Source organism: Panthera leo, chromosome D4, assembly GCF_018350215.1.
Source record: "Panthera leo isolate Ple1 chromosome D4, P.leo_Ple1_pat1.1, whole genome shotgun sequence".
NCBI lineage: Eukaryota > Metazoa > Chordata > Mammalia > Carnivora > Felidae > Panthera > Panthera leo.
The window spans coordinates 46,048,828-46,064,878 of record NC_056691.1 but is presented as its reverse complement, the minus strand read 5'-3'; the positions used below and the strand labels follow the sequence as shown (position 1 = coordinate 46,064,878).

The 16,051-nt window shown below is 42.7% G+C and overlaps 1 protein-coding gene across 3 annotated transcripts in view; it reads left to right on the top strand.

Moving 5' to 3' along the window:
* Nucleotides 1-13,093, top strand: part of LOC122204933 (cyclin-dependent kinase inhibitor 2A-like) — a 31,245-nt gene extending 18,152 nt beyond the window's left edge. The window contains exons 1-3 of one of the 3 annotated variants that reach the window (XM_042912787.1): nt 6,291-6,313; nt 10,434-10,740; nt 12,913-13,093. In XM_042912787.1, the coding sequence (XP_042768721.1) occupies nt 10,437-10,740; nt 12,913-12,926 (318 nt within the window). In that variant the 5' untranslated portion in view covers nt 6,291-6,313; nt 10,434-10,436 and the 3' untranslated portion in view covers nt 12,927-13,093. Of the gene's footprint in view, nt 1-6,290; nt 6,314-6,765; nt 6,917-10,433; nt 10,741-12,912 lie in introns of those variants that run through there. The other 2 variants (XM_042912785.1, XM_042912786.1) reach the window with 2 other exon arrangements.
* Nucleotides 13,094-16,051: the final 2,958 nt, after the last annotated feature.

Here is a 16,051-nt window from a genome sequence, read left to right as displayed (position 1 = left end):
CAAGATAGATCTCATTTTAAAAATATGGACATTAAAGCTAAAAATAGTCTCAAAGGAGTTCATAGTCCAACAGCAGTTCACTAGATACATCAGGACTGTCATTCGGTTCCATTTCAGAATGATTTCTCCAACGCCTTTTATTTTCCCAATAAAATGTTTTCATATGATACGTTTGCACACAATTCATATCAATCTTGCCAATCCTGCAGTGCCTTGTCAGAATCAGAACCTAATTTCAGAATACTACCTTCTTAATTATCTTTCTATTTCCTTCTGCTGATGTGTTAAATTAATAGTCACATCTAGAATTACTATTCTTTGATTTGTAGGTTTACTGGGGTAGCACCATTGCAAGACTTTCTTTAATTTAAATAAAATAGTCAGATGCTCCTGCAACGTCATAGTCTCTTATTCTAGCTGGGTTCTCCAGGCTGATGAAATGCTTCTCTAAGTCCTACTCAGCCCAACCCTTTCTCCTAGTAACAGATATTCTAAATCTTCACCACTCTCACTTCCTTTTTTTAAATATAAATTTTTATTTAAATTCCAGTTAACATACAGTGTTTTATTAGTTTCAGATGTACAATTTAGTGATTCATCACTTACATACAAGTGCCCTCCTTAATCCCCATCACCTATTTAACCCATTCCCTCCCCCCCCCCCAGGTCTCCTCTGGTAACCATCAGTTTGTTCTCTATAGTTAAGAGTCTGTTTCTTGGTTTTTCTCTTTCTTTTTTCCCCCCATGATCATTTGTTTTGTTTCTTAAATTCTACACATGAGTGAGATAACAATGGTATTTGTATTTCTCCGATTGACTTATTCTGCTTAGAATAATACTCTTAGTTCCATCCACATTGTTGCCAATGGCAAGGTTTTATTCTTTTTGATGGCTGAGTAATATTCCATTATATATATTCCAGTATAAATTCCGTTATATATGTGTGTATGTGTGTGTGTGTGTGTGTGTGTGTGTGCCCACACACACACACACACACACACACACACACCACATCTTCTTTATCCATTCATCGGTCGATGGACATTTGGGCTCTTTCCATAATTGGCTATAGTAGATAATACTGTCATAAACATCAGGGTGCATGTATCCCTTCGAATTAGTATTTTTTGTATTCTTTGGGTAAACACCTAGTAGTACAATTGCTGGATCATAGAGTAGTTCTATTTTTAACTTTTTGAGGAACCTCCATACTGTTCTCCAGAGTGGCTCCACCAGTTTGCATCCCCACCAGCAGTGTAAGAGGGCTTCCCTTTCTCTGCATCCTCACCAACACCCGTTTTTTCTTAATTTTAGCCATTCTGACAGGTGTGAGTTGATATCTCATTGTAGTTTGGATTTGTAGTTCCTTGATGATGATTGCTGTCGAGCATCTTTTCATGTGTCTGTTGGCCATCCGTGTATCTTCTTTGGAAAAAAGATGTCCATTCATGTGTTCTGTGAATTTTTAAGTGAATTATTTGGTTTTGAGGTGTTGAGTTTTGTAAGTTCTTTATATATTTTGGATACTAAGCCTTTATCAGATATGGCATTCACTCTCACTTCCTAATCCACCATCTTATCCTCACTGCAAACAAGCCAGCCACTTTGTTCATGAAAGGAAGTGCTTCAACTTCCTCCCTGCCTTAACCTGTTCTTCTTTCTCAAATCTAGCTGTGCCTCCTGCGTCCAAATTCATGACTGCTCTCTGTGCCTTGTATTCTATTTCTTCCTGACTTTTTAAGGACCTCTGGTTCTCAGAAATACCTTATCTTGCCTGGGTCCTCGACTTCCCTTTTTTCTCTTCTGGCTGTCCTTCTCTTCACCTGGCACCTTTCCTTGTGTGTGCTCAAGCCTCCCAGCCCTGCCTCCCTTCACCCTACATTGCTGTGAACTGTGACCACTAAGCTGGGAAAGAATAGTCACTCCGGGTTTTCCAGCTGACAATCTGCGCAGCCCTTCCCACCTCCTCTGAAGGCTCTTCTTCGGGGAGTTTATTTCTCCAGCTTCTCACCATACATCCCAGTGAATTATTTTCAGTGTTCTTGAACTTCTATGCCTTTTCACACGCTCTCACCTTTGCTTGGAACATCTTGCTCCTCCTTTTACGTCTTTAAGCTCTTGCGCCATTCTCCAAAGCCAGGGTCAGCTTTCAGCATCCGTGCAGCCTGGGCCTGAGCCACCAGAAGTTTCGTTCCTTTTTCACTTTCCTGTGTCATCCTCTGCTTCCTTTTGCTTCCACACACATTACATGCAATGCCACATTTAATACCTACAGCAGCTCTTTGAGGCATCTGTATCTCACTTAAACAGATGAGAAAACAGACCCAGATGCATTAAGTAACTTTGTTCAAAGTTATAGGAGCATTAAATGAAAAGTACAGGTTTGAACCCAGGCAGTCCTACTCTAGAACCATTATGTTTAAACACCCCCCCCCCACCTCCATGCTCCACCATTAGCCTCTTAAGTTTGTCAAATGAATGAACAAGTCTTTTTCTTTTTGTTTTTTTTTTTTAACATTTATTCATTTTTGAGAGACAGAGAAAGACAGAGCATGAGTTGGGGAGGGGCAGAGAGAGGGAGACACAGAATTTGAAGTAGGCTTCAGGCTCTGAGCTGTCAGCACAGAGCCTGATGCGGGGCTTGAACCCATGAACCCGTGAGATCATGACCAGAGCCAAAGTTGGACACTTAACCGACTGAGCCACCCAGGCACCCCATGAGTCTTTTTCTTAAAAAATTGATCAAAATTAAACAAGTTTAAATTTCATAGCATAGATTTTCAAAACTGCCAAGGCAACACAGACCTAAATAAGGCCATGATATTCTCAAGGAAGAAGAAAAGTAAGTTTGGGAATGATAATAACAATATGTAGCAGCACCTGGATGGCTCAGTGGGCTAAATGTCTGATTCTTGATTTCGGCTCAGGTCATGATCTCACTGTTGGTGAGTTCAAGCCCCACATGGGGCTCTTCACTGTCAGCATGGAGCCTGCTTGGGATTCTCTCTCTCCCTCTCTCTCTCTGCCCCTCTGCTGCTCCCTCACTCTCAAAATAAATAATCTTTAAAAAAAGATAATATGTAATAAGTTTAGGATTAAAAAAGCTCTTTGGTGTGTATCATCTCATTTTATCAACTTATGAAATATATTACAATTCCATTTTACACGTGGGCTGAGGCTGGAACAACCAGCACCAGGTTACATTTTATGTCTTCTGAAGTACTGGCCTTCAGGTATTTACTGATATGGAAGAGTAAATTGGGAGTATGTAGGCTCTTTAAAAGAAAAACTAGGAGAGTTTTACACTATTATTAACTACTTACTTATGCAAGATTTCTAATGGAGTAGGGGATCAATTTCTAGAACAAAAGGGCCACACCCAGGGATGCCATAATCTTTTGGGAGCTCCACTGCAAGTGTCAGAGTTAGGATATACCTGTCTAAAAAAAGTCAACCTCCATGTCTGTTTACAATTCATCAGTGGATGTTTTAATATGGTTCCTTTACCCATTTCCTTAAACAACAGTCCAGTATATTGCATAAGAGTTTAATGAGTTCTTTTTAAAACTTTTTTTAATGTTTATTTAGTTTTGAGAGAAAGAGAGAGAGAGAGAGAGAGAGAGAGACAGACAGACATAGCTCGGGTGGGGTAGGACCAGAGAGAGAGGGAGATACAGATACAATCTGAAACAGGCTCCAGGCTCTGAGCTGTCAGCACAGAACCCGATGTGGGGCTTGAACTTAAGAATGGCGAGATCATGACCTGAGCCAAAGTTAGACACTTAACCAACTGAGCCACCCAGGAGTCCTTTAATGAGTTTGATGTAGGAATCCATAGGTGAGTTTCAGAAGAATTTCTGAATTCCCTGAAAGTTATATTCAGAAATACATGTGCAAATGAACTCACTAGTTTATATTTTTAAGTTTATTTATTTATTTTGAGACACACAGAGAGAGCATGAGTGGGGTAGGGGGCAGAGAGAGAGGGAGAATTTTAAGCAGGCTCCACAGAGTCAGCGCAGAACCCAATGTGGGGCTAGAACTCACAAGACTGTAAGATCATGACCTGAGCCAACATCAAGAATCAGACGCTTAAGTGACTGAGCCACCCAGTCGCCCCATGAACACACTAGTTTAAAAAAGTATTGCATACTTTTTTATTTTATTTTATTTTATTTTATTTTATTTTATTTTATTTTCCTTTTATTTATTTTTGAGAGAGAGAGCAAGTAGGGAAAAGGCAGAAAGAGAGGGGGACACAGAATCCAAAGCAGGCTCCACGCTCTGAGCTGTCAGCACAGAGCCCGATGCGGGGCTCGAAGCCACAAACCGTGAGATCATGACCTGAGCTGAAGTCAGACACTTAACCAACTGAGCCACCCAGGCGCCCCGCATACTTTATTTTTTGAGGAGAGGGTCTATAGCCTTCAACAGATTCTCAAAGGCCTACTTCCCCTGTGCCAAGATTAAGAAGCATTTTTTTTTTGGTGATGGAAGCTAATTTTGATACTGGTGTAACAGCCAGATACATTATAAGGGAAATCTGTTCCTCATTCCCATTACCACAACTACTATTTTCCCCTTCCCTATCATACAATACCTTCAGTCACATTAAAAGAATTTTATGTCCTTTTTTTGTTTTGTTTTTTAGAACTTTATGTTCTTAGCCACAGTTTGAATTTTCCACACCAATATTACTGAGATAATTGATAGGTGCCTAGAAGAAAATATAGAAAGCACAGTAATGCATTTTTATAACAGATTTTAACATTCCATAAGTGTTTTAACTGGCATCATTTTATTTTTTTAAGTAATCTCTAAGCCCAATGTGGGACTCAAACTCATGACCCAGAGATCAATACTCACATACTCTACTGTCTGAACCAGCCAGATGCTCCTTAATTGGTGTTCATATTTTGCCTGAGCTAACAGAAACTGAAAGTATTCTGGGAGCTTCAGGAAAAGTCACCTACGGATTGAAACATAAGTAGAACTGGATTCAAGTAGAGCTGGATTATCTATTAGGGATATTAAGCATGTGCTTTAAGGCATCAGCAAAGCCTGAGCAATCTTTTAAAAATAATATATATTGCAAAATATATTAGCCACAGGAAAAAGTAACAACCACAGGTAAAATGAGAACCTCACTGGATTTTCTTTTGCTTGCTATATTCTCAGTTGTTTAACTGTTTATTAAATTTGTGGGTGGTGGAGGGTATCCATTATCTTTTCAGTGAGTAAGGTCTGCTTGGCCTTCCCTTTTATATAATATTGATAATTCTATCCAAAGCATTTTAGTCTCTGTGCCTCACAACAAGATTGTAAAAGAATCCTCAAAATGGAAAATTTAAGAGCTAAGGTATTATTAGCTTAAGATGTGCTGCACTGTTCTAAATGCTTATATGTTCAGCAATTCATTTAAAACTCACAACAGCCTTATGAAGTAGGGACTACTCTTAGCCTCCCATTTATAACTAGGATAATTGTAAGGTTTTTTTTTTCTAGTAGGAAGGAGGGGCGGGGGCGGGAGAGGAGCGGCCCCAGGACATTGCGTGACCCTGGTCTCTGAATCACTAAGCAACTCTGCTTCTAGAGCTCTGAGCACTTTTTAAGGTCTAGGAGTAATTATTTATTTAGAACAGAGTCTAGCAGCCCAATGACTCCCTTGCCAGTTTCCTATCTGCTTGTTGGCAGAAATCTCCATCATCCCTATTAAATAGACCTCATCTTCTCGGAGCCAACCCTTATTCAAGGCACTAGTACCGGGCATTGCACAAGTCTTGGAAAAAAGGATTTGCTGTCGACATCCATTTTACACGTGTTATGTAGTGAGGACAGGCTGCTGGCCGGGCGGCCGACTCTCCGAAATGAATGTTTGAGCTAGGATTTCTGGCATAATGGGCCCAGCACGCAAAAACCAGGTGTTGAGTGGTGAAGGGGGAAGAGTCATCTAAAACTAGGAAGCCTCCCGCAGCCTGGGGAGGGGGCCGGATACAGTTAAACCGGGTCCGACTAGGCTAGGGTCATGATCTCACAGTTCGTGGGTTCGAGCCTCCTTCGGATTCTGTATCTCCCTCTTTCTCTGCCCCTCCCCCCCTCAAAAATAAACAAACATTTTTTTAAACTTAAAAAAAAATTAAAGTAGGTAAGCCACGCAGTGCTACCAGTGACACCAATGCTGGGCAGGGCTCCTACTGCCAGAAGAGTTAGATGTTTCTTCTGATTAAAAGAGGAAGCAGTACTTTGCCTAAGACATCAAACACCCTGGTTCGAACTTGGCAGTTAGGAATCCTGTGCGGCTTTCAAATGCGAGGTAGTAGTACAGGGGAGGAAGGGAAACAGGGGAGAAGCACCGCTTTAATCGCGGGAACTCGCTCGGAGACCGCGTGCCTCCGCTGGGGGCGGGGGGAGTGCAGCACCGAGAGGAGGGCGGGCGGGGGACGCGGGGGCGGGGGGTAGCAGGGGAGGAGCCCCGGGCTCCCTCTCCCCCAGGGCCGCGTCCCGCTTCTAGCGCCCGTCCCCCCGGCCAGCCGCAGACCCCTTGACAGCAGAGGCCCCGCGCGGGGCGACTCCACCGGGTGTCACATTCGCAGCGAGTTAAGGGCGGACGGCGCTCCCCGGGAGAGAGACTCCTGCAGGAGGAGGGGAAGGGCAGAGTCTGGGGGCCGCTTCCGCCGGCCGGGGAGGAGAGAGGAGGGGCGGGCTGATCACGAGAGGCCGGGGCGGGCCGCTGGCGACCGACAGCCCCAGAAGAAGGGAGGGAACGGGACAGCGAGCGCTGGAGAGCAGCATGGAGCCCTTGGCCGACAGGCTCGCGACCGCGGCTGCACGGGGTCGGGCCGAAGAGGTGCGGGCGCTGCTCGCGGCGGGGGCGCAGCCCAATGCGCCGAACCGCCTCGGTCGGAGCCCGATTCAGGTGGGTGAGCCGGCCTGCCAGCCGCGGGAGAAGGGGGTGGCGGGCGCCTTTGGAGCACAAGGTTTGCAAGAGAGTTGGTACCGGTGAGCGTTGCGATTCTCGGGTAGGGGGAGACTTCCTGGTGAGTTCTCTGGTGGAGTTTGGAGCGGGAGCCCCCCCTCGTCCAAGTCCTGGGGGCTTAGGAAGCCGCGGGAGGAATGAGGAGACCTTTGGGGTGCAGATCTGTATAATGTGGGGAAGATCCGGGCGGGGGGAGCCTATTTGTGTTAATATAGTCCGAGGTATGTTCTCTATCAGATATACAGTTACGAACGCTTGGGGGTAAAAGCAAGATTTTTAAGAAATGTAAAGTTTGTTGGGCCCACTTAGCTCGGAATTCACAGACACCTGAAGGGAGCTGACCATCTTCCTTGCTGGGGGGGGGGGGGGGTTGCAGTGGAAACCTTCTGCTGTTTTTGTTGAATAAATATCAGCTGAAATTATTCAGAAGCAACTATATATTGTGTTTATTTTTTATTTTAACCGAATAAAGAAAATATATGCTTGTTGTAAGAATTTAGAAAATACAGACATATATGAAGAAAAACGTTAGTGTGACCTTGCCTGAAATGTTGTCAATTTACTCTTTTGCGGGTATCTCCTATTTTGTTATTTTTAACTTTATTTGTTATAGATTAACTTATTTGGGACAGAGTTTTAAATTCCTCATTGTTCAAAAAGGTTGTTTCTCCCCTTCTCCAGTTTGGGGGGGGGGTGGGGCAGGGGGAAGAGGTATTTGTCGTTTTTGTTTGCCTTCACTAACTTCCTAAATCCAGGCTAAAACAAAACGAAACAAAACAAAAAAACGATTTCTTCCTGGCAGTCACCCACCCTAGTTTTATTTCCAGTGTCGACAGTGATTTCTAATTCTGAAAAATAAATGTATATGAAAGAAAGGTTCGCACAAACTCCAGCGAAACGAGACAAAGGAAAGTAACTGTACTTGCAATTTCACAGATTTCATGAGTCCATCTTCCTTTCTTGAAACTATGCTACGTCGAACAAATTTTACACATTTTAAAATACAGATATAAAAATAGGGGCGCCTGGGAGGCTCAGTCGGTTAAGCCTCCTCTCGATTTTGGCTCAGGTCATAATCTCAGAGCTCTTGAGTTGAGCCCTGCATCCGGAGCCTGGACCCTACTTCCAATTCTGTGTCTCCCTCTCTCTCTGCCCCTACCCCGTGCGCTCTCTCTCTCTCTCTCAAAAATAAATAACATTAAAAATCTTTTAATAAAAATAAAATAAAATACAGATATGAAAGTAAAACCAAAATGCCTTAAAACTTGAGATTATTTGGGATTTGTAGTGTGGAGAGATTTTGAGAGTAGAGAGGTTTTGTGATAGAAGAAAAGCATGAGTCCTTTAAAAATAATGCATGCATGATTCCTAATTTGATATCTCGAAAATTTTACCGGAAGACTGAATTGGCCTTGAAGTTCTGGAACATGTTAGAAGAGACTTCATTTGTTTAAATACAAAAAGAAAAAAATAATTGGATAGTTAGTTTTAGCAATTTTTTAAATAGGGAGGCTAAAAACATAGAGAAAAGGGGGCATGATTTTGGTTTAGAACCCTAACCAAACTTGTGTTTAATATAAAACTATTTAGTTTATAGAAAATTTTAACTACTTCATGGAACTCCATGTCTTATCAAATGGATTTAACACTCTACAAATATTCATTTAATTGATTCTTTTTCTTTTTGCTTTGGATTGCTATATTTAAATGTTAGGTTTCCTTTCATACTTTAACATGATGAAAACACTTAAAAGCAATTAAATGATGAAGCACTTCATTGAATAAACAGAACGTTTCATCTGTTATATTTTCACTTGCATCATATACAGACATGGAGGTTGATGTCTTCTAAGAACAGGTTTTAGACATGTGTTTCCTAGCTCTGGCACTTGCACTAGAGCTCCCAAAAGATTCTGGCATACTTGGGTGTGGCCCCGTTGTTCTGGTAGTTGACCCTATAATCTATTAGAAGTCTTGTGTAAATAAGCAGTTAACAGTGTGAGAGCTTTTCCAGTTTTTCTTCTAAAAACAGTGCATTGTTCTAATGCACTGCAAGGTTTTTTTTTTTTTCTTTTTGTAGCTGTAATTTGATTCACTTACATATTCTCTCTTTTTCCAAATCAGTTTCACTTTCTCTAGGACAAGAATTAACCACCACACTAGAACTTATTATGGTTCCTTGGTCTAGAGAAATTAAATAATTCATGTTTAATAGACAATGTAACTAAAAATAAGTAATTCCTCCTTATAAGTCACTGTTGTCTAGCTAATATAATCAAATAATGGTTACCCTAAAAAATAATTATCTATCACTGCCATCCACCATGCAACACTCAAATTATAAGGTTGCTGTGATTGTGGATACTATTTAAAAATTCCTCTTTGGTGATGACTTTGTTTCAAAGATGATTTATGAAGCAAATGACGGGAGCACCTCCTATTTAATGAACTCTCAGAGTGTAAACTTGGAAAGTTGCTTAGTTTCCTATTTCTGCTATAACAAATTGCCACAAATTTAGTGGCTCAAACTAACATAAATTTATTATCTTCTAATTCTGGATATCTAAATGGATATCTAGATATCTAGATATCTAAAATGGATCCACAGGGCTGCATTCCTTTTGGAAGTTCCAGGGGGAGAATCTGTTTCCTTGCCTTTTGCAACTTCTAATGACCATCAACATTCCTTGGCTCATGGCCCCTGCATCTTTTCTCTGACCTCCATTCTTAGATCTTTTCTCTGTGACCTTCTTTAAAGGAAACTTATGATTACCTTGGGCCCATCCTGGCAATCCAGGTTAATCTCCCTCAAGATTCTTAACTTAATCACATCTGAAAAGTCTCTTGCCATGTCAGGTAATATATTCACAGCTTTCAAGTGGACATCTTTGGGAGGCATTATTTAGCTTATCACAGGAAGGAATTTGGGGGCTGGTTAGGCAAACCTCATTTTATACTTAAAGAAAGTGAATTTCAATATTCCGGGAGGCTTAAGTATAGATTAAAAGTTTTATAAGAATTAAAGGTTAGTTGTTTTCATTTTAGCTTTCTAACGATTATCTGTACTTGGATATACAGCAGAAAAGCATATAAAATCTCTGGGCCTTATATAACTGTACCAAAACGAGGGGGGAAATACAAGAGATCAGGCTGTTGTTAAGCCAGTTTTGTCCCTCACCATTTTGCTGTTGTCTGTGCATCTGGCAGTGTTGTGTGTGTGGCTGGAAACCCACAGAAGTTTGGAGAATATAATGGAATTCAATGTGTACAGAAGATGGAATGAGTATACTGGAGAACTAGCTAAGAGAGTTGGTAACTGAATGCAAATAGAGAGTAACTAGACACCAGTTGCTTGTACCGGAGTCTGCGCGGGGAGGAGGCTTCACAAAGAGTTTCTCTAAATGAATCTTGCCCCTTCCACCTGTCACCGCCCTGACCACTCTGCTCTCTCCGGCAGGTCATGATGATGGGCAGCGCCCGCGTGGCCGAGCTGCTGCTGCTCCACGGCGCGGACCCCAACTGCGCGGATCCCGCCACCCTCACCCGACCTGTGCACGACGCCGCCCGGGAGGGGTTCCTGGACACGCTGGTGGTGCTGCACCGAGCCGGGGCGCGGCTGGATGTGCGCGATGCCTGGGGCCGCCTGCCCGTGGACCTGGCTGAGGAGCGGGGCCACCGCGACATAGTCCGGTACCTGCGCGCAGCCACGGGGGGCACCGGAAGTGGTAGCCACACCAGTACAGACGGTGCAGAAGGTGTCGCAGGTGAGGTGGAAGATTTGAGTTGGACCCCGAAGAGCTTCAGCATTCCACTGCACTCCTTTTTCAGAAAAGAAAGCTGGCGCCGGGAGAGCAGGATCTTGGGTCCCTTGTCAGCTCTCACACTGCCATCCTGTATAACAACCCCAAGAGTCCAGTCTCGCTGCCTGGCCAGGGCTATGGACAGGCAATAGCCTAGAAGGATTTCTGCACTTTAAAACCCATCCCATAAACCGTGCCCCTATCCTCCGCCCCAAATACTCACCCTCCCCACAGCTCAAGGACTTGACTAAGGAGCATTGATGGATGACTCAGGAGGCTAGAGGTCTAGTAGCCCCAGTTCCTCCAAACTAGCTGGCAACCGCATCCATTCAACTGCTCTGTGTCCACATTAGCATGGGTAGCTGGACCAGCCCTGCTATTTCTACAACCATTTGCACGTGGCATCATCTGACAGAAATCTATCACTCCCAGCTCTATTGCAAAATTCAACTAAATCTGACCCTCAGCTCTGTGAGGTGTTGTTTTCCAGAGCTGTCCAAGGGAGAGTGACCTCTCCAACCCTGGCAGTCTGCGTACGGGGATTTGCTGCACTCTCTGAGAAACAGAGACCCTCTCTTAAGCTTTTCTTTCTCAAGCCTTTTTTTCTTTGTGAGAGAGATCACTGAGAGGGAGATGGCTATATGGTCCACCTTGCCTTCTCCTACAACCACAAGCCTTCTCTCGTGGCCCTGTTTCTCCACCTCCACTCCAGCCTGCCTGAAGTACCAATTTTCCTGATTTTTTTTTCCTGAAGGGAGAACCATTATATATACATGACATTAACACGATTATTTAAGGTAAACCATGACTTTGAAGATACTGAGATCTACTCTATTTTGGCTCAGAATTGGGGCACTAGGCCCTCTGGTCCTTAGGGGGACCTAGGAGGACAGAGAGGAGAGGCTCCCTCTGGGTCCTAGACCGGTGATGCAGCGAGTGATGTGCCTTTGACAAGAAGCAAGAAGATCTCTTTTAGCCTGCCCACCCTCTCCTCCCATTGAAGCTTGTATCCGGACACAGCGTAGGACGAGGGTCCAATCATAGGGCTGCTGAGCGGCACCGAAGAGAAGGATTAGGTGATTGAATCGAGTCACAAATACATATTGTAACCCTTTATAAGCAAAACTAAGAGATTTGACCAAGCACACAAGTCCCTCCCTCTCTCCCTGCCTCCCTTCTCTTTATCCTACTACACGACCTCCATTTTAGATGGGGCACAAAAATGAAGGAGACAAAACAGGAGACTTGCCCTCATAGAGCTTATATTCTGGGAAACAGACTTTAAACAATATATTTTCAGAGTTAGTTTGTAAAACCAATTTAGTTGTAAATAGGGAGACAGGATTAGAGTGCTCAGAGAGCCTGATGAGAAGAGATTAGCCACTGGAGGCAGAGACACATTCAAGTCGCAAAGACTGTGGCAGGAATGAATGTGGCGGGTTAGGAGGACAGACAGGCGGGCACTGGAGCGCGCACACAAGGAGATCAGGGAGGAGGGCAAAGGCCAGATAATGTACCAGCTTGTAGGTCAAAGAAAGGATGTTGGGTCGAAACGTGGATTTTGAGAAACTTTAGGATGCCATTAGTGGGTTTGGGAGAGGGAGCCTAGGGAGAAAGAGGACAGGGCTGGAACTGAAGTTTCTAGATTGCCCAGCCGCTCCTAAGCCTCAGATGCCCTCTGCTTACCCGTGTTCGCCGAATAGCCTGCAGACGCGCCAAGAGCGAGGCGGTATTTTCACGCCCTGCGCTAGGCGCTGTGCGCTGCACGGCCGCAGCACGCGTTATATACCGGGATTTTCCTGTTGCAAGCCTGCGAGGCGGAGTGACCGCGCGCTCTCTGCCCTCGCCTGGCGGGCCCGGAGCTGCTGGCGAGCCCGAGCAGCCAGCCGCGCAGTGGACGCGATGCGATATCAGAGGCTGAGGAGTGTACCTGCTGGCAGGGTCTAGCCTTGGTGGACAGACCCTGTGCCGAGGGTTGGTGGATATTGAGAGGAGGTGTACATGCCAGGGAAGCCGTTTGAGAATCTTGTCCATAAATGTCTGAATACTAGGTGGGAGATTACGAGAGAGGAGGGATCGGTCGCGCATTCTTGACTTCTGGTTTCTAATGTCTTTTTCTCTTTCTACCGCCTGCAGACAGCCGGACTTAAAGAATCATTGAGATCTGAAGACCCCTCAATATGGTTTTGATCTTCCGTCACCCAAGAGAAATAACCCCATCCCACCCAGCTCTTCCCTGCTTTCTTAGTTGCCATATATCAAATAGCGCTTTTTAAATCTGCCTTCCCCTTCCCCTAAATTTACATTTGTATTTCCATTTATACATTGTTATAAAAGCTAAAAAGCAACACTGTTTCTGCCTTTTTATTACTGGGTTAGAGTTTTCTGGAGCAAGTTCTTAGGCCCTGAAAACACATCTATGTGGGCACTTCCTCTTTCCAGCCTGGCACCTCAAAGGGCACTGTTGTTTTTACAGACACTTGTGAACTAAAGATACCAAACTTAAACGGGTTACATGGCCTTTCCTGTGTCCAGCAGCCATTAAGTGGCAGTGCCAAAGCTCACTTTTTAAAAAGTGTTCTTTTGTTTACTCATTTATTCAGTCAACATTTACTGAGTACCTATTATGGCATCTTGCCATGGGCATGGGAAATGGAGACAGATACCAATTAATGAACCCACAAACGCATGACTAGAAATTTTTATGCCGATTTTATTGACTAGAAGGTAGTATTGTTTCCAAAAGATAAATGTACACTGCAGTAAGAGTATATAGCATGGATTGTAAGACATCTGAATTTCAGATGATAAAATGTCAAGAACTGGGTCTTAAGATCAATGAAATGGGATAAAAAAGTGATGAACAGAAACTCCAGGGAGACCTCAGATTGACAGACTCACGGCTGGCCTTCCCCTACTTACCTGGCTGCAGGAGTTGAGCCCCTCAAGGTTTGGGGCATTTTGCCCAAATCTTCAAAGCAAGCGTGTGACTGAGCCAGCAAAGTGTGGTCTACAACCACAGAGCCTGGTTCTGCAGTCTGCTGGGGGCCTGACTGAGCTGCCCCCAACCATGCCCAGCGCAGCTTCCTGAAACCCTCCCACAGTGGTTCCAGAGGGCTGTGAAGTAGCTACTGACTGTCACTCAAACCAAAAGCAGCTCCAGCTTCTCTGCCATGGCAGAAGGAGGAATGTGGCTTCAACTTCAGCAGAGGCCAGGAGGCCATGCTGCCTCCTCTGCAGTAGAGGTATCATACCTTCATTACTTATTTTTTTGAGGTGCAATTCATATAAAATTAATAATTTTATGTGTATTTTATTTTAATGTTTATTTGAGAGAAAGAAAAAGGGCATGCACTGAAGAAAGGAGAGAAGCAGAGAGAGAGAGAGAGGATCCCAAACAGGCTCCATACTGAGTGTGGGGCTCCACATGGGCCTGGATCCCACCACCTCCAGATCAGGACCTGAGCTGACATCAAGAGTTGGATGCTCAACTGACTGAGCCACCAAGGTGCCCCAAAATTAACAAATTTAAACCGTACAATTTGGTGTCATTTAGTCAACTCACAACGTTGTGCAGCCATCACCATTTATCTAGTTCAGAAACATTTCCATCACCTCCAAAGGAAACCCTGTATCTATTAGGCATACTCATTAAATACTCCCTGTCCCCAGGCCCTGACAACCACTAATCTCCTTTTGTCTATGGATTTACCTATTTTGGACATTTCATGTAAGTGGAAGCATACAATATGTTGCCTTTTGTGCCTGGTTTCTTTCATTTAGCATAAGTGTTTGCAGTTCATGCATGTTGTAGCACATAGCAGTACTTCATTCCTTTTTATAGCTGAATAGTATCCCACTGCTTACGCCATCTCATAATGAATGTTTGGGTTGTTTCCACCTTTTAGCTATAGCAAACAGTGCTATATTCACATATAAGTATTTGTTCAAATACTTGTTTTCAATTATTTTGGGTATATACCTAGGAGTGGAATTGTTGGATCATATAATTCTATGTTTACCTTTTTGAGGAACTGACAAACTGTTTCCACAATAGCTGCACCATTAAACATTCCCACAACAATATACAAGGGTTCCAATATCTCCATACCCTCAATAACACTTGTTATTTTGGGATTTTTTAGAAGCCATCTAGTGGGTACGAAGTGGTATCTAATTGTAGATTTCATTTGCATTTCCTTAATGACTACAGATGTTGAGCACTTTTTCATGTGTTTATTGGCGATTTGCATATTTTCTTAGGAGAAATGTCTATTCAAGTCCTTTGCCCATTTTTAAATTGAGTTTTTAAATTTTTGTTAAGTTCTAGGAGTTCTTTGTATATTATGGATACTAGACCTTTATAAAATATATCATTTATAAATATTTTCTCTCATTGTCTGCTGACACTTTCTTGTGTCTTTTGATGCACAAAAGACTTTAATTTTGATTAAGTGTAATCAACCTTGTTTTTCTTTTGTTGTGCTTTTAGTGCCATGTCTAGGAATCCATGGACAAATTCAAGGTCATAAAGATTTACCTCTATGTTTTCTTCTATGACTTGTACAGCTTTATATCTTGCATCTAGGTCTTTGATCCATTTTTGGTTTTTGTTTGTTTTGTTTTCTTGGAGTCTTTTTTTTTTTTTTTTTTTTTTTTTTGCATATAAGGTAGGGCTCTAACTTCATTTTTTCATGTGGGTATCCAATTGTCCCAGCATCCTTTGTTAAAGCAGCTGTTCTTTGCTAATTGAATGATCTGGGATCCGTGTCAAAAATCAATTGACTATACAGATATTAGTTTATTTCTAGACTCTCAATTCTATTCCATTGAGATGTATGTCTATCTTTATGTCAATTCTACACTATTTTGATTACTGTAACTTTGTGGTTACTATGTTTTGAAATTGGGAAATGTGAGTACTCTTTTTTCTTTTTCAAAATAATTTTAATCTGTTTTAAGCTTGTGTCTGGGGTCCCTCGCAATTCCATATACATTTATGGATCAGCTTTTCCATTTCTACAAAAAAAAAAAAAAAAGGCCACTGGGATTTTCATGGGGACTGCATTGTATATGTAGATCATTTTGGGTCCTACTGCCACCCTGAGAATATTAAGTCTTCTAATTCATAAACAAAGGATGTCTTTCCATTAATTTAGTCTTTAATTATAGCATTTAAAAAAAATTTCCAGTGCACAAGTATTGCATGTATTCAGTTAAATTTAGTCCTATTTTATTATTTTTGAATATACAGAAAACTGAATTGTTTTCTTAA